Below are 17,099 nucleotides of genomic sequence, written 5' to 3' on the forward strand. Positions count from 1 at the left end.
AGTTGGGGATGTGGGGTACGAAGCCCCCCACATATGTTGGTTATATTTTCTCTTCTGGAAACAGTTATTAATTGGACTTGTAAGTATCACTGTGTATAGTTTAAAATGTTTATATGTGGGGGGGCTACACCCCCCACACACCCCTTACTTTATATACTAACTCCAGGATTGCACTACAGTGGGGAAAAGGCCATTTATAACTGTCAATGAAATTTGTTTCAATCAAGTGAGTTTTCAGTAAAGTGAGCTTTCAGTGAAGTGGTCTCACTGATTTGACTTTCAGTGAAGTGAGTTTTACATCAAGCGAAGTACACCCATTTATATATATATATATATATATATATATATATATATATATATATATATATATATATATATATGTAGGATATCGGGCTCTTGCCCTCTTCAAGCAAAAAGAAGTTTAAAAGAGAGGAGTGATCTCTGAGATGCTCTCTTCTACAGGAGTTAAGGACTTTCTTGTCTTGTTGGAACTTGGCATTGTTCAAGTGCAGACATTTCAAAAGGGAGCTGATTAGGGAGGCTAGATGGCAAATTAATTTACAGGTAGATAATTTTCCTGTCATTAATGATTTCATTAGCTTAAAATGTTTTTTGAAATATAAACAGTTAAATAGATAATGTTTTATATGTTTTATTGTATATTATTTAATATATCTTATATTTCTTTTAGTGAGTGTTAACTTATAATGCTGTAATAGTCATGTGATGACCATTTTTGTTATTTATTGGAGGCATTTTTAAAGGTTGTATTTTTGATGAAATCTAAGTTATTTGTTAGTGGAAAGTGCTAAATTCAATAACATTGTGTCATATCTGTGGGAGTGTTTATTTGTATTTTAGTGGTTTAGTTTACACCATGCCGGGTTTGCCTATTTTCTTCTTTTTTAATCAGATACCTGTTTAACTCAGGTAATACAGTTATAAATTATGCATAAGAATTAAACTTTACTGTACTTTGTAGGTACTCAGGATCAAAGCTTCTTGCATGAGAACCACAGTCGTAGGACTGTCAATAGTAGAAGAGCTTAATGTGACCCATTCAGAGCAATTTTTCCATGTATATTTCCTAATGCATTAGATACTTTATGGACCATATTAACATTTAGCTTGTGACAACATTTTTACATTAAAATTCCAGTTGTGGATCTGTGATTTTCTGATCTATACAATGAAACTAAATTGCAGGTATGTATCAAAGTTTAACTTCTAGCAATTTTTGTGTGAGCTGGATTGCTATGCATTCAGTCAGTGAAAATGTGGCATGTCATACTATGTTGAAAAATGTGGTCCAAACCAGAAAGACAATTATAGGTCACTTGTCCCAAGAAGGCAGGCTGCACTCATTTGATTTGCATCCTCTGCAGAAAAGTAAGAGTACATTATGTACTCTACATGCAAAAAGCAACCTACAGTCACAGAAAAATAACAATATGTTCCCTTCAGCCAAGTTAGCCAACACAATCAAACATGTTCAAAAGCCTAGAAACAGTAGCCCATAGTTCTTTTGTTATTTTGCTAGTAGTGGACAACTTTCAGTTAAAGGTTGTTTATATCTCATGTTCTTCTTACCTCCATCATCAAACATCCACCAAACATCAATTGTGCCTTTGTTCTGTTTTTTCTTGAACTGCATGCTGGCATCCAAGAGTCGTGGGTTGTAATCTGCCACATGTATTGAGCTAATATTGGACACTAGAATTAGGGAAAAACAGCATTTATGACACTATACTGGTTTTAGGAAATCAAAAAGTTGCAGAAGTAATATAACATTTTATTGAAATGTAAAAGAAATGGCAGACTGTTTTTATGGTTTATGTCTTCACTGCAGGTCAGTTCTTTATAATTCTTTTAGAAAAGCATGCAGTAGTATATAGTTACATTGCACAGCAGATTCGTGCCATCTGATGAACCTGGATGTCTGCTCTGCTTGTATAAGGCTCAGTGTGATAGCTGATACATAACATAATTACTATGACATTCTGTAATTTCTCTACCTATGTAGCTTTGTGCACTCCAAAGACAGACGTCACTGGAAAGAAACTGTGATTAAAACTCCAGCCTACAGATAGTACCCATAATCCTAACTGTACCTGGCAATGTTCTGCATCTATCTGCAGCCCCTACTACCTAGCTAAGCTACAGCTGTTTTACTGCACCAAGTGGCACCTTGTCCCATCATCTAAATTTTGCTGCCTCCTGTTATCTAAGTAGGCAGTGCAGAGTAGAAGTTTTCTGATATTATGTGGGACCAGAGCAAAACTTAGTGTCCATTACTGCTATATTCTGCACCCTTGCTGCTATGTAAAGGTTAACCAGACATAGTTAAATCCCTTAATCAGCCTAATACATACAGTAAACTATCAGCTCCCCTTAATCCATGAGCAAGGGTCTGCAGACCACTTCCTTACCCTGTATTGCCTGCCTATTAACACTAGGTCCCTTGAAGCTGTACTATAACTGCTAAATGTCATGGACAACCACTTCCACATTCACTACAGTCTACAAGTGAGCAGTACAACCACCCACTTAAATTGGAGACTAGTCTATCATCTAAACAGACATGCTGTACCCCAAAGGTTGTCAGTGCCCATGTGTGTATCTTCCAGAGCCTGAAATGCTCAGAGATGAAAGCTTGACTTTCAAACTCATTAATATAATATAACCTTACACACTGCACCTCTATCACCACTTATTACAAAACATACCAACAATTCTGAACTCCGAAGGCATCATTGGTCAGACATAGGAAATGCCCTAGATATAGGTGATTCCATAGGGGGGGTATACAGATACTCCACTCCCCAGGCTTGGCAATGACAAGTTGACAGCAAGCTGCCTCTCAGGAGCAAATTTAAGTTCAGATAATTCTTTATGGCAACTTTTTATGACGATTAATCTCCCTTGTGAATATTTTTCACTAAATACAATTGCTCATATTTAGTCCTTTTGATTGTATTAGCTACTCTCTTACTCTTCTTAAAGTTCATAATACTATTTGGTGAAATATAGGAAATTCTGGGGAAACATTCTCTAGACAGATACTTAAACTTGCCACTATGAGAGAGTTTTTTATTCTTTAGCAGCTCAAAGTTTAATCTAATATTCAGTACTTTAACTAGCTAAAGATCTGAGTTTGATATTTCTGGGACTCATTATTCCAGCAAAAAATAAATAAATACATAAATAAATAAATAACTAAAGTATATTTAATGAATATAAAAGGACGAGGTAGTTCAGGGAAACAGGCTGCACGCAGTCTCTATAGAGATAGCAATAACAGGCCATATTGACTTTCACCAATAGAATAAAAGGCAGATATAAAATTTTATTTCAATTTTGACACCAATCCAAAGTGTTGGGAAAGATACTTCAGTACATGTGTTTTCAAAACCTGAGGAACATTACTTTGAGCAGAAAATGTGCTAACCCTAAATCAGTTTTACTCAAAATAGTTTCTCCATATAAGATATGATGTAACCATAAACCTAAATTTTGATCAACTGAACAAATTAGATAATTAGATAATGATAAAACAATGAAAACAGTCCAAACAGTGGTAACAACCATGCAGAACCAAAAATATTGCCCAAAACAATGTGTACACTGGTAAGCGTTTTCACTAGTAGCTTCTTCAGGCCATCAATAAGATAACGAAGTATGACTCACTGCTCTAATATATTGTAGTACAACCAATCAGAACATTAAATTCTGTGACATATTTCTTCTTTTTATATATTAAGGTAATGTCTCTTTATATTTTTGAACATTGACAATAACATAAGTATCTCTTTTAACCACATTAAATAGATTCTTAACTGGAAAATCTTCTCCTAAGCCTCTGTTAGCTATGTTTCCTCATCTGGAATGACCTTCCAGGCCAGTAATCTCTTTTTTTAATGGGACGTAATGGTTTTATCCTTGGTAATATCTGATTTACATGGTTATCTCCTTGAGAGACTTTTTCTGCTTCTATCATACTGGAAGTAAAGGAAGTTACTGTATATTTTATATTAGCAATGATTATCTGGAGAGAACATTGTGAGGTAAAGATGACTGATATCCATACTTCCCAGTTGTCCAGTGCTTTGCAACATGTCCCTGAATTTGCCTCATGCTTTTGCCCTGTCACTTATATAGTTTTAAATTTTTTGGTAAACCTCCGATAATTACTGTCAGTCAGTACTGCTAGATAATAGAGTTTCAAGCTTCATATTGTTCAGAAAATGCATAGTGATGTAAAAGCTGTTGTTCTATTACATTTTTAAGTGAATAAGAGTAATATTTAAAACTTGCCCCTAATTTTGAGCTTTGTCCTCACATTATGTTTGGATTTGTGCAGAATTCTTGGGCAAAGAAGTTAAGAGATATGCTGATTTAATTTCTAAACATCTGAAAACCATGGACCTGACCCTGCTAGAAAAAGTGAGACTGTTTAAATAATATGTTATGTTAACTTTAGCTAGACATTTTCAGTTGTGTATAATGTTCACTCTCTGAGTTTTCTTGTTACATGTACTAAGTTTATCCTCCTTCTGTCCTTTTTGCCCTCCTTAGCTTTCCTGCCCAGCCACTTTCCTAGTTGCATCCTCACTCCGGGACTTGGCAAAAGCGGTCTACTGGTATTGCAGGCCCCCTTCTACACAAATAAGAACTGTGGTCAGCCACTTGTACAGAAATTAACTTAAGAAAAGTATGCTTACTATTTCTTGCTACTACAGTTGACAGACTAAGCATAGCAAGCTGACTACCCCCTGCAAGAACCTTACCTAGAATGCCAGCCTTACTTTAATTCTTTAGGCCTGCTCAATCAGTTCCCATCTTTCTATTTAGACATCCCAGCCACACTAGACCTTGTTCTTCAACCTGACTAGGGTCCCCACTAGTGAATAGTATTTTTTTTATTGTTCTTCAAGCATGCAAGTACCCCTGCTGTAGCTTATCTGCAAGGTGGCTTTTGACTGATTCTTTTATTTTTACTCTTTCTAGCCTGCTTGTTTTATTGTTTACTCTTTCTAGCCTGCTTTCTGCGATCTGGGTCTAGCCCCACTCCGTTTGCCCTTGCTTCGCTCAGGCTCACTATGCTCTTCTCCCACCCTCATTCCCACCCACCCCTATATCATTACCTTTATACTTTACCTTCCTGCCAGCCCCACCCCTATACCCCTCCCCTTCCTCTTTCCCAAATACGTCTCCCTCACAGCCACTCCCCCACCTATCCTTCTCTTCTAACTCAATACTCTTGTTACTTCTATTCCACTTCACTTCTTCCCCCATCTATCCCTCATACACCCTCCTCTTTAACTTTAAACTGTCAACTCCCTCTTATCTACTGTTTTTCCTCCCATTATGCCTTTCTAAATCCAAACTTTTCTCCTCTTACCTCCCCTACTATTTCTCTACACTCTCACATCCTATCACTCCCATCTGAAAACATCTTATTTCGGGTCTATTTTATGTGCTCAAAGTCTGAGAATATCGAATATGATATTCTCGACATGAGTACACCGAAAGTGCAAAACATCAAAAATGTAAATGGAAATCTCTGTAGTTGGAGATTTCCGTTTACTTTAATGTAGTGCAATCTTGGAGTTGGTATATTTAAGTAGCGGTGGGTGTGGGGGGTGCAGGGGGGCTTGCCCCCTGCCTACACTAGTTTAAATTCTTTTTTTTGTGTATTTGTTTTTTTTAGACTTCGATTGTTTAATAGTTCGACACATATGATTCAATCCATATGCATTCGAGCTATTAAGCTTTCGAGGTTCTAAAGTAGGCCCCCTTATTTCTACCTAGCAACCACTAATGTCAATCCTTCCATACAACGCCTGATACACTTCCCAATATGCTCATCCATCTTTCCTCCAAACAGTCCCCTCCCTAAAATCAAGTTACCTCCTCAACATTCTAACTCATTAGATGAAAAAATAAAGCACCTCCTACTCAAACAATTTCTCCTCCATAGATTCGTACTCCTGTCAGATGATATTCATCCTAACCCTGGTCCTTGCCCCACCTCCCCAATCAATACTATTAATCCCCCAAACCCTACCAACTATACTCCTTCAAAAAAACAGGTATCCTTCTACTCACTGAATCTTAGAAGTGTTCTTAACAAAATTAGTGAATTCCATGCCTGGATGACCAACTACACCCCTGATGTAATCACTCTTACAGAAACGTGGTTGAAACCACACATCCAAGACAGTGATATCCTCCCACCTGGATATAACATGCTTAGACTTGATAGACAAACAAAAAAGGTGGTGGAGTGGCCATTGTCTATTCTGACTATCTGACTCCCTTTAACCCAAGCAAACCAACACCCTCCTTCCCACCCGCTGAAGTCCTGATGGCCAATTTTAAACTAAACAGTTTCACCAGTTTTACCATAGTTGCTATCTATATTCCCCCTGGTGATAACATTCCCATCCTAGAAAATATTCTCTCCCACCTCACTCTAAACATTCAGAATGAAACCATCATCCTTGGAGATGTTAATATTAACTGGCTTACCCTCCAAGCACTCAACTGCAATTCATTCATTAATTTGCATGGCTTTGAGCAACTAATGTCTACACCCACTCATACCAATAAACCTCATCTTCCTAGATCTCTCCTAGATTGGATTTTAGTCTCCCACTCCCTCAAATACCATAAACCTGAGACTGTCTTAGTGATCTTTCCCCTGTAAGAGTCATCAGATATACCCCTCTCTTCACCAGGCCCCACAGATACATTACCCCCCCGCAAACTTTCCACCTTCTGCCCTGAGGCCTTCAAAGACCACCTCACAAGAATAAACTGGTCTCATCTAACCTCTCTCTTCTTCGCTGAAGCTGTCCAGTCATTCAACACTACCTTCCTAAGCATCCTAAACTTTCTTGCCCCTCTCTGTTCAGTTAGGATCAAATCTAATATATCACCTTGGTTAACAAATGCTACCAGTACCCTAATGAAAAATAGAGACAGGATGTGGAAACTGTGGAAAAAACAAACTCCCCATTTACAAAACTATAAAGAACTCAGAAACCAGGTAAAAAATGTATCTATAAAGACAAAAAGGACTTCTATACCAACCTCCACCCAAAGGTCTCACCCCCAAAAATTCTGAAACTCCATAAATCACATTCTGCATCCGGGAAACCCTTCCTCCCCAAACCCTTGCCCTAATAACTCACCTGAAGAAACTGCTGACCTATTCAACACCCACTTTATTGAATCTATATCTAAGGTGTTTGACTCCTCCCCTTCTACAAATAATGCTAACATCTCCAATTCTTCTTCTCCAACTCCTTCACCCTCAAAACAGTACCTACTAACTATATAAAATCCTTACTCTCAAAACTTAAAACTTGCTCTCCTTCTGCTGACAATCTACCACCCTATTTCCTGCAGATTGTTGCAGAACCACTTGCTCTCCCTGTATCCATCCTAATTAATCGCTCCATCTCCGAATCATATGTCCCCTCCTTATGGAAACAGTTCTACACCTTGCCTATACATAAAGGAGGTAACACCACTGACATCACTAATTTCAGACCAATCGCAATCCTGTCTCATCTCTCAAAAATATTGGAAAAATCTATCTACAAACAAGTTATGCAATAACCTACTCCAGGAACATGTACTCACACCTTCCCAACACGGCTTTCACCCCAAACATAATATCTCAACTGCACTAATATCTTTCATAAACACCATTTCCCTTGCTAGGGATAACAATAAACTAGTCTCCTGCCTATTCTTGGACCTCTCCAAGGCCTTTGATACAGTCTCCCATTATCTTCTTCTGAATAAACTATCAAACTTTCATTTCTCTTCTTCTGCTATTTCCTGGTTTTCTAGCTATCTCTCTGATCATCTACAATCTGTTAAATGGCTCTCAGCTCTATCTCCCCCCTCCCAGTGAAAATGGGAGTCCTGCAAGGATCTATCCTTGGCCCACTTCTCTTCAATATTTTCCCTAATTAACTACATACCTCCTGTACCCAGTCATCCCCCCTTATACAATATGCAGATGACTCAACTGTCATCACCATCACTGACACTCCCTCAGACCTAAACTCTGTCACCCAAGTATCCTTCAACTCAGATGAATCCTGGCTCTGTGACAACAAACTTATTCTCAACCCCAAGAAAACTAAACTCTTACTCTTTCTCCCCAAAAACCTTACCCATCTTAAGATGTCTTTTTCTATACTGTCCCTCAATAACATATCAATCACAGTCAAATCTAGCACAAATCTCCTAGGGGTCACAATCGATGACCAACTCAAGTTTGATTTGCATCTGTTAAACTGTATTAAAAAAAATAGACCAAAAGCTTGGACTCCTTTACTGCAACAAAAAAATCTTAACTAGCAAATCTAAAATAACTCTGTCACATGCTTACCTTCTTCCTAGTCCTTTGTATAGTTGTCATATTCTTACAAATATAAACTCCTCTCTCTTAGCTAAACTTGAATCAACCTACAACAAGGTGGCTAGGTTCGCTGCTCATCAATCTCACAAGTCTCACCACTGTCTCTCCCTAAGACAATTAGACTGGCTAGAATTACCCCACCAGCTCCTCTTCTCTCAACTACAGATAATTCACTCAATTCTATACCAGCACTCTTTCTGTTCTAGCCTCACTCTTATTATCTATAAATACACCCCAACAAGGTCCCTACACTGCTCCGACCAAGACCTGCTACAGATATATAAACTCAAGACCAAAATAGGCTGCAACCTCTATAGCTACAACCCTGCCATATCTTGCAACAAACTTCCCCTTGAAATTAGATCCCTTAAACACCCTAAAAATTTCAAAACAGCTACCAGAAATTACCTACAAACTCACAGGGTCTGCCACTGCACTCATCCTCCTTAAACTTCTTCCCTTGGCTACTTAGACTCCTATTCACCTCCTCTCCTCTAACACACACACTTTTCCTGCATAATCTCACTAGCCCCTTTCCTTGAGCTTTTATTCTAAACTGTCATTCTTATCTTACACTTTCTTCCTCCTTAAGTAATCACTCTTCCTCTCATCTCTTCTCCCTCCTTTCACCTCTAGCAAACCTCTAGGCCAAGTGGACAATATATTTTTTTTGTAACACTGCTGTATTGTATATATGTATTTTTGTTTTTCTATCTGTTATGCTGCTTTACTCTGGTTATTGCCTCTTCATCAACTACTTGTGTTTAACTATTTCATCTCATTGCAAGAATATATTGTATTCAATAATAATGACTGTTTTCTTCTGCAAAAAATAAATATTGTATTTCACTGTGGAACTTTTCTCCCGAGGTCTCCGCTGAAAATGAGCCTCTCAGCTCAGTTGGACTAACCCAGTCAACAAATGTAAAATAAAAATAAATAAATAAATAAACATGTCAGCTATCAATAATGTATCTAAGACATGGATGTGCAGTTGATCGCTTGCCCAGCCTAGTTATTGCATTGCTGCTGGATTCAGGCTAGTCCTCTAGCTACAAGGGGTGCAAGTCTGTTTCATCAGAAGTAGATGAAGAGGTTTCCATGTCACTTGCCTGGCTCTGTGATTTACTTGTTAGATGTGACTCTATTTCGGTTTCATTTTGTGCTTCATTTATCATTTCTTCAGTCTTTCCTATCTGGGGATTAATGCAGCAATTGAGGACAGATGAGTTTTTTCCCCTCTGAGGATCTCTGCTAAAGAGGACACTCTGTTTACTTTTGCCTTTGCAGGGAAAATAAAATTCCCTTAATAGTTTTATTGCTGCTATTGCCAGGCTAAATAAACTTGTGCATGGTGACTGATTATATTAATTGAAAGGTTATTTGATGTCCTCTGAGATTTTATTATGATGAGCTTGACAAAACCCTACTTACTATTGAGTGCTATCTTAGAAGCTTCACTGTGTGTCCTCATCACCCAAAAGAGCATATCATTGCATCTCACTACATAAAGCTAAAATCCTTCCAATTTCTCTTGTAGTATAACACCAAATAGCCAAATTCAGGTATCCTGTTCGACTTTAAATTTAGCTGTGTGGCACAGAGGTATGACACCCTAACTACAGTCCTGAGGACCCCAGTTTGAATATCAGCACTGCAGCAGCTTGGTGGGGAAGAATGGAAATAGGGAATGAAGGAATAGTGGCTCCAATTAACTTATCACCACCAAGCAATTTGAGGTTTGCAAGGCAACAAAATGGTCAGGACTGGGGCATCAGCTTGGCTCCCTCAAGCTGGAGATGGACAGGGTATAAGAGGCCCTTCAGTACTCTAGGTGCTCACATCAGCCAGCAGGGGTGGTGTTAGGGCTTAGTAGAAATGTCCTCACTGCTGATATGAAGGCAAAGACCACTTGTATGTCTGCCTGGATGAGAGTCCTCCAATTTGACTCTCATCCCTTATTCTCAGGACTCCTCAGTAAGAAGGTAAGGAATGGGTTTAAGACAGAAAGAGGCAGGCTTGATGGTCAGGAAGCACAGAAGCAAATGGAATATAGAAAAATACAGAAAATATAGATAAATGATTCATTTAATACTCTGCTCATTTGTTGTAAACAAAATTAAGCTCAGGCTAGCTGCAAAGCATTTTCAATCTTCAACCTACTCTCAATCTACCATTAGCATCTTCACCAATTAAAGCATTTCTTCACATGCCCTCTCAGTAATACAATTTAAAATATGAAATTCCTTCCTGCTCTGTATTGCAAAGCTACTCATAGTCTCATACGCAAAAAATTATTGAAGCCACACCTTTTCCTTTAAAACACTTTGCACTTGTTTCAGTACATAATTTTGCCAATACATTTCTTACTAGCCATGCCCATGTAACACATACTTTGTGTACATCACAGTACAGTAAGAAGCAAGTCCAGCTATCAATGTTTTCCATTTTACCTATAAAGCAACATGCACCTCTAGCCCCTAGCTCTAAGTTTCACAAAGCACAGCATAACTCATATCTATCAACATTACAGGCCAGAACTAATATTTACCTGCATGTTATTCTCTTAGGACATCTGTTTTCTATGATCACTTTACTATTATATTGCTATCTTTGAATTGTTTTTGAGTACTGATATATATATATATATATATATATATATATATATATATATATATATATATATGTATGTATGCATGCACTGTTTTTGATTATTTCATGGCTAAATATAGACCATTGGATTCTAGCCTAAACGGGAGAACGGGAGAAGCCGGAAGACATTACTTTGGATTCTAGCCCACCTACCTTTCAAAACAAATAGACAAACAAATAAATAAGCTTTCATGATCTGATAGGAACTTCATTGCTACATTTATAGACTTTTCTCTTATTCCATGAGTTTGAAAACTGAAAAAGAACATAGTAATTTTTTTCTGAAAATGTTACAAATAACTAGCTTACAATCAGACATCTAAAACTTACAGAAGATTATTAACCCTACTTATGTGAATGACCCATTGTTTTTCTTTATCTTACACAAAATAACATATCTGAACCCAATTACAGTGTACGGCCTGCTGAGTATGATGGTGGACATGTCCTAAACGAAGGAACAAGAAGCCTAACACTAATTCAAATTATAGCTAAAGGTTGATGGAATGTACTCCTTCTCCACGTAGTTAGTATGTATATGACTTCCCCAGTGATTGCTGGAGCTCAAGCTCATCCAGTGTGGGCAGAAGCTCAAGAATGTGTTCAGGGAGACATTATACATGGGACTGAGAAACATTATGCACAGGAGTGGATGACACAATTATGCATGGGACTGAATGACACAATTATGCATGGGACTGAATGACACAATTATGCATGGGACTGAATGACACAATTATGCATGGGACTGAATGACACAATTATGCATGGGACTGAATGACACAGAGTAGTTTTGCTTTGGCTCAACGTGAGTGTAACGAGTGCTAATACGTGATTGTTAGTAACTGGAGAAGCTGTGAAGGATGAACCAGGAAATGCAAGCACATTATTCTACATACCCAGTTTGTATGTAGAGCAAAGATAGTTCAGTTGGTCATTCTATATCCAGGAAGTCCCAGGCCTTTTCTTTTCCCTTTCCTATTAGGTTAGCATAGAATTTAAATATTGGAGGTGAAAGTGAACATTGACTGCTTAAGCAGTACTTAGGGTCGTGTGTGCGTGTGTGTGTGTGTGTGTGTGTGTGTGTGTGTGTGTGTGTGTGTGTGTGTGTGTGTGTGTGTGTGTGTGTGTGTGTGTGTGTGTGTGTGTGTGCATGTGCATGCATGCATGTGTGCGTGTGTGCTCGTGCATGCGTGCATGTGTGTGTGTGTGTGTGTGTGTGTGTGTGTGTGTGTGTGTGTGTGTGTGTGTGTGTGTGTCTCAAACCTTTTCCTTGGGTACAAGGTAAAAAGAGCTTAAAGTCCCTAGCCACCACCACTTGTGAATTCCTTCCTCATATTTTTGTTCTGTTTCTCATTAAATCTGTGGTTTTAAGGATTTTTGTTGTAAAGCACTGAATGATTGATTGAATTCACTAATTAATGATAGGCATTTGAATTTCAGACTTCATATTCTTCAGAAAATAAATGGTAACACAGAATCTTTTATTCTAGCAATTTTCTAAGTTTATAAGATCAGTTAAGTATCTGAAATTTGTCTCTATTTTGGTGTTGTATTCTCCCATTATTGACTTTGTCCGGGTTTTTTGTGCTAAGGAGTTGAGAGCTATGGTGAGAAATGAGAACTGAATTCTGTATTCCCTCATTATTGGCTTTGTCTGTTTTTTTTTGTGCTAAGAGATTGAGAGCTATGGTGAGAAGTGAGAAATGAATTCACCAAATGATAGCCATTTAAGTTTCAGTCTAAGTGCCTTTCAAGAAGGTGATGATTTGGCATAGGGGTATATTGTTCTAACTGTAGTAGACAGGGTCCTGGGTTCAAGTCTTGTCAGTGAAATGCATGGTGGTAACATGTTTTATTCTAGCAACTTTCCAAATTTATACAAGCAATGATTAAAATGTGTCTCTGGTTTTTGCCCTTTTGTCCTCCCTCTCCCAAAAAAAATGAAATTGAAAATAAGTGCAAGCAGCTGTGGAAGATGCCTATGCCTTACACTACTGTCATTCTATTTATATATTTACTCTTTTATGATGGAAATGTTCTTAATTGGGCAGTTTTTGTCATTATTGGTTCATGCACTTTGTTTCATTGCCTACTTGAAAAATGTTCAAACAATACATTTAAAATGTGACTGTGTGTGTGTGTGTGTGTGTGTGTGTGTGTGTGTGTGTGTGTGTGTGTAAGTAGACTTTTATGATGGATATGTTCTGAATTGGGCAGTTTTGTCATTATTGGTTCATGCATTTTGTTTCATTGCCGACTTGAAAAATGTTCAAACTATAAATTTAAAATGCGCTCTAACGTAAGTCTAACAAGTGTGCTGTATTATATAAGGAATATAATTTAATAAAGTCAGGAAGGTGTATCAAAGAACGCATGTATGTTTCTTGTTTTGTGTGCAAGGGGCTATGGTTTGAAAACAGCCCATAGGTAATCTTTATCCACCACTGGCCAGATGCATTTTCTTTGGATGTGGTGTGGGTTTCAATGCTGTTTCAATAAATGTGAGTTTCAAGGGCAGAGAAGTTTTAATGCCAAGTCTAATATTGCTTTGTTTAGCAGATACCTATTCGTATTCGTGCATTGTGCTATAAAATGTAAAAATAAAATCCAAATAATCATTGTAGAAGTAAAGCAGTATTCTCACATTAGTATTTGTGGTAAATGGGGTGAAATAGCCAGGTAATGGGACACTGGAATGGCTGCAGGGGACTCTGGTGCCATATTTTGGTTGTCTGTTTTTCAGTTTGCGTTTGAAAGTTGTTATCCCACAATTCCATTTGAGTGGGTGGGGTTAAGTAATTATGTATGCAAATTTTACATTAATCAGCGTACAGATTTGTACCTATTTTGCATGGGCCTTGTCCAGATTTTTGATGATTCCAAGTTGAGAGGTATGCATACACCTGTCTTCAGTTCACATTTTGCCATTTACCACCAATACATTAAAACACTTAATAAGACTATGACGCTTTCTCTTACAGCTTTAATACTCTTTGATCACATACCTTTCTTGGGTTCACGTTTTGCCATTTTACTAGCTTTGTTCAAAATTCCAAAAATACCACGACTGTTGTCATCAGTTTCATTTTCTTTAATAGCTGCTTCCAGGGCAAGTCTCTCCTGTTCCAACCTTTCCATTTCCTCTGAAAATACAAAATGTGATAAATAATGCTTTATACATAAATGATGCTTACTGTATAACAACTCACAGAAGATTTTTTCTTATTATGCTTCCACATTGCTTGTATTAGATGAGGTGATTCTGCAAATATGTTTAAAACAGCAGTACAACAAACAGCAGGACAATATGACAGATGAGCATAGCACAACAACAAATTAAGCATCTTGAATTAGAATTTCTTGTTTTGCATCATCATTGCCATTAACTTCTACTTACAGACATGCAAACAACTTCAAGGAACTGCTGTTACAAGAGATGTTTATATATATATATATATATATATATATATATATATATATATATATATATATATATAAGTAATGTAAACAAATGCATTTAATCTGTTATGCAGTGTGTAATATCTCTTGGCCTCTAAAAATACATCTCAAACTATATTATAACAATACTCTTCATATACATGTGTGGTACTGCATGTTGCCTCTGAAAAAGGAAATAAAAATAAAAAGTATGCACTAATCAGCTGTATATTTACATATATGGGTCTGCTTCACTTCACTGAAACCCATTTCACTGAGACCAAATCACCTAAAGTTCATTTCACTGAAAGCATCATTTCACTGAAACTCATTTCACTGAAAGCTTACAACGCTACATTTCACAAGACTAAATAGCAAACCAAAGACAGACAAACTCACAAAAGTAAAGCCTACCCCCTTCCACAACGTAAAAACTACTTATGTATCCTGTTAACAGAAACCAGGGAACATAAAACCAAACTAAGTGGGGGGGGCTACTCACCCCACACCTCCCAAAGTGGGGGACTATGCATCCCACACCCCCCTAACTATATATACTAACTCCAAGTCACATTACAGTAGGGATGAGGGCATATACCCTTTACTTGCCTCACAGTACACACTGCCACATCAAGTCTATAACTTACAATTCAGTGAAATGAGATTCAGTGAAATTAACTTTAGGTGATTTGGTCTCAGTGAAGTGAAGTAGACCCACACACATATATGTATGTGTGTGTGTGTGTGTGTGTGTGTGTGTGTGTGTGTGTGTGTGTGTGTGTGTGTGTATATATATATATATATATATATATATATATATATATATATGTATACACAACTGATTTATAAAGTATTTATCTTGAAAAAGCTCAGCAAACCTTGTTGCCCACATGAGCTTCCATTCTGTTTGTGACACTTGAGTTGTTGCCAAAATCAAAGAAATATGCATCTGATACAACAAAGCTTTCTGTCTCCACTTTTACATCTGTCTCTTACTAGAAATCAAAGTAAAAAAGCTCCATAAACTTCATGTTCTATACGGTAAAGTGATGAAGCCCTCAGTACAATCCTGGTAATATAAGGAAGCTTAGCAACTCAGGAACTGGAAAAGCTGGGCCCCAGCTGTGGAATGGGAGTAAGTGGCCAGTACAAGTTCACCCACTGGGGGGAGGTGGTCTGATCTGCTGCAGTGTCAGCACCTACTAAAGAGAGAGGTTTACCACATGCAGCGTATGTGCCATAGAGGTAATTTTGGCACTGCCAAACTGCATTTGATTGGCAGCCTTCATATGATGTATACAGGACTGTGTGAGCATACACACACACACACACACACACACACACACACACACACACACACACACACACACACAGGGAAATCAGGTCCTTGTGTCTGCATGTATGCACATCAGCAACCAGAGGTTAGGACAGACTAAGGAAATCCTTAAACTAAAGAAACACTTAAACCCTTGATGTCTACCTGGCAGATAACATCCCACAAATGGCTCTTGCCCTACTAGGAAATTAATATGCTGATTAATTGCAAGAAAACTGATGACTGACAGATAGTGGGGGATACAATCATGTAGAAAAAAGCTCCATAATCCTGGTATTTTTGTTTTCTTTGCCTTTCTTCTGGCCTACACTACTTATCAGCTCTCCTCCCTGCCACCAACTGGCCCTAGGGTTGCCAGCTGTCCAGTTTTTGACCGGACTATCCGGTTTTCAGTGAAATTGTCCGGTGCAAAAAAATCATCAAAACTGGACTAATGAAGTCCGTTTTTTTTTTTTTTTTTTGCGCAGTCAGGAGTCAAGGAGGACTGAAAAGTAAAAAAACTGAAACATACGCAATGCAAATTCAGCGTGATATGATTGTGTTAGTTTTGTTCCACTTTACTTTCTAAAACGAGTTCTAATTTTACGTATCACCGTTGTCAGTGTCACTCACGCTCACGCAGCACGCTGTATAGCCCTCAGTATCCCGATTCCTACACAAAGCAGTGATGTAGGCTAGCTGCTTGACCCATTCGTTTGTGTTGTACTTGAGTTGGACTCTATATACTTTATTATTTTAGACATTCATGTGTTTGGCTCGTTACGCTTACATGCTAATAAATAAGGAATGATCAAAAAAACACTGATTTTCACCTTTTTGTATTAAACGGTAAGAACTGAAAGTTTGTCTTGTTTTAGATTTGTGGAATGTAAGAAGAATCTCAAGTAAATAGGAAGTATGGTAAAGTAAAATAGGAAGAGTATGTAGATGGACTTAAATTACATTACGGTATAGCAGTGATATTAATTAATACAGTTCTAGTAGGAAATAGGGATAGCCTCACAAGACTTTGTTGAAACTATTGTCACACTGTCTAACTACTTTTTTCTCCTCACATCTTCACATTTTATGTACCGAAGAAAGGTAATAGGTGGTATGTTGTAAGTAGGGGCACGTAGTCTATCACTTGCTATTGTTTGAAACAGCCTTTTGAAGATAGTGTTAATGCATGCACTTTGCACGATTATAAACTACCCAGTCTGGAATGAAACATACTTGTTTAAAAGTAGT

The 17,099-nt window shown here is 37.7% G+C and overlaps 1 protein-coding gene across 1 annotated transcript in view; it reads right to left on the reverse strand.

The window, feature by feature from the left end:
* Positions 1-17,099, reverse strand: part of SLC12A1 (solute carrier family 12 member 1) — a 423,573-nt gene that overhangs the window by 101,579 nt on the left and 304,895 nt on the right. The window contains exons 20-21 of the mRNA XM_044077625.1: positions 14,101-14,238; positions 1,591-1,713 (exon numbers count right to left, since the gene is read on the reverse strand). Coding sequence (XP_043933560.1) covers positions 1,591-1,713; positions 14,101-14,238 — 261 coding nt within the window. The remainder of the gene's footprint in view (positions 1-1,590; positions 1,714-14,100; positions 14,239-17,099) is intronic.

Source organism: Protopterus annectens, chromosome 7.part0 (genome assembly GCF_019279795.1).
Source record: "Protopterus annectens isolate FY-2018-M chromosome 7.part0, PAN1.0, whole genome shotgun sequence".
NCBI lineage: Eukaryota > Metazoa > Chordata > Ceratodontiformes > Protopteridae > Protopterus > Protopterus annectens.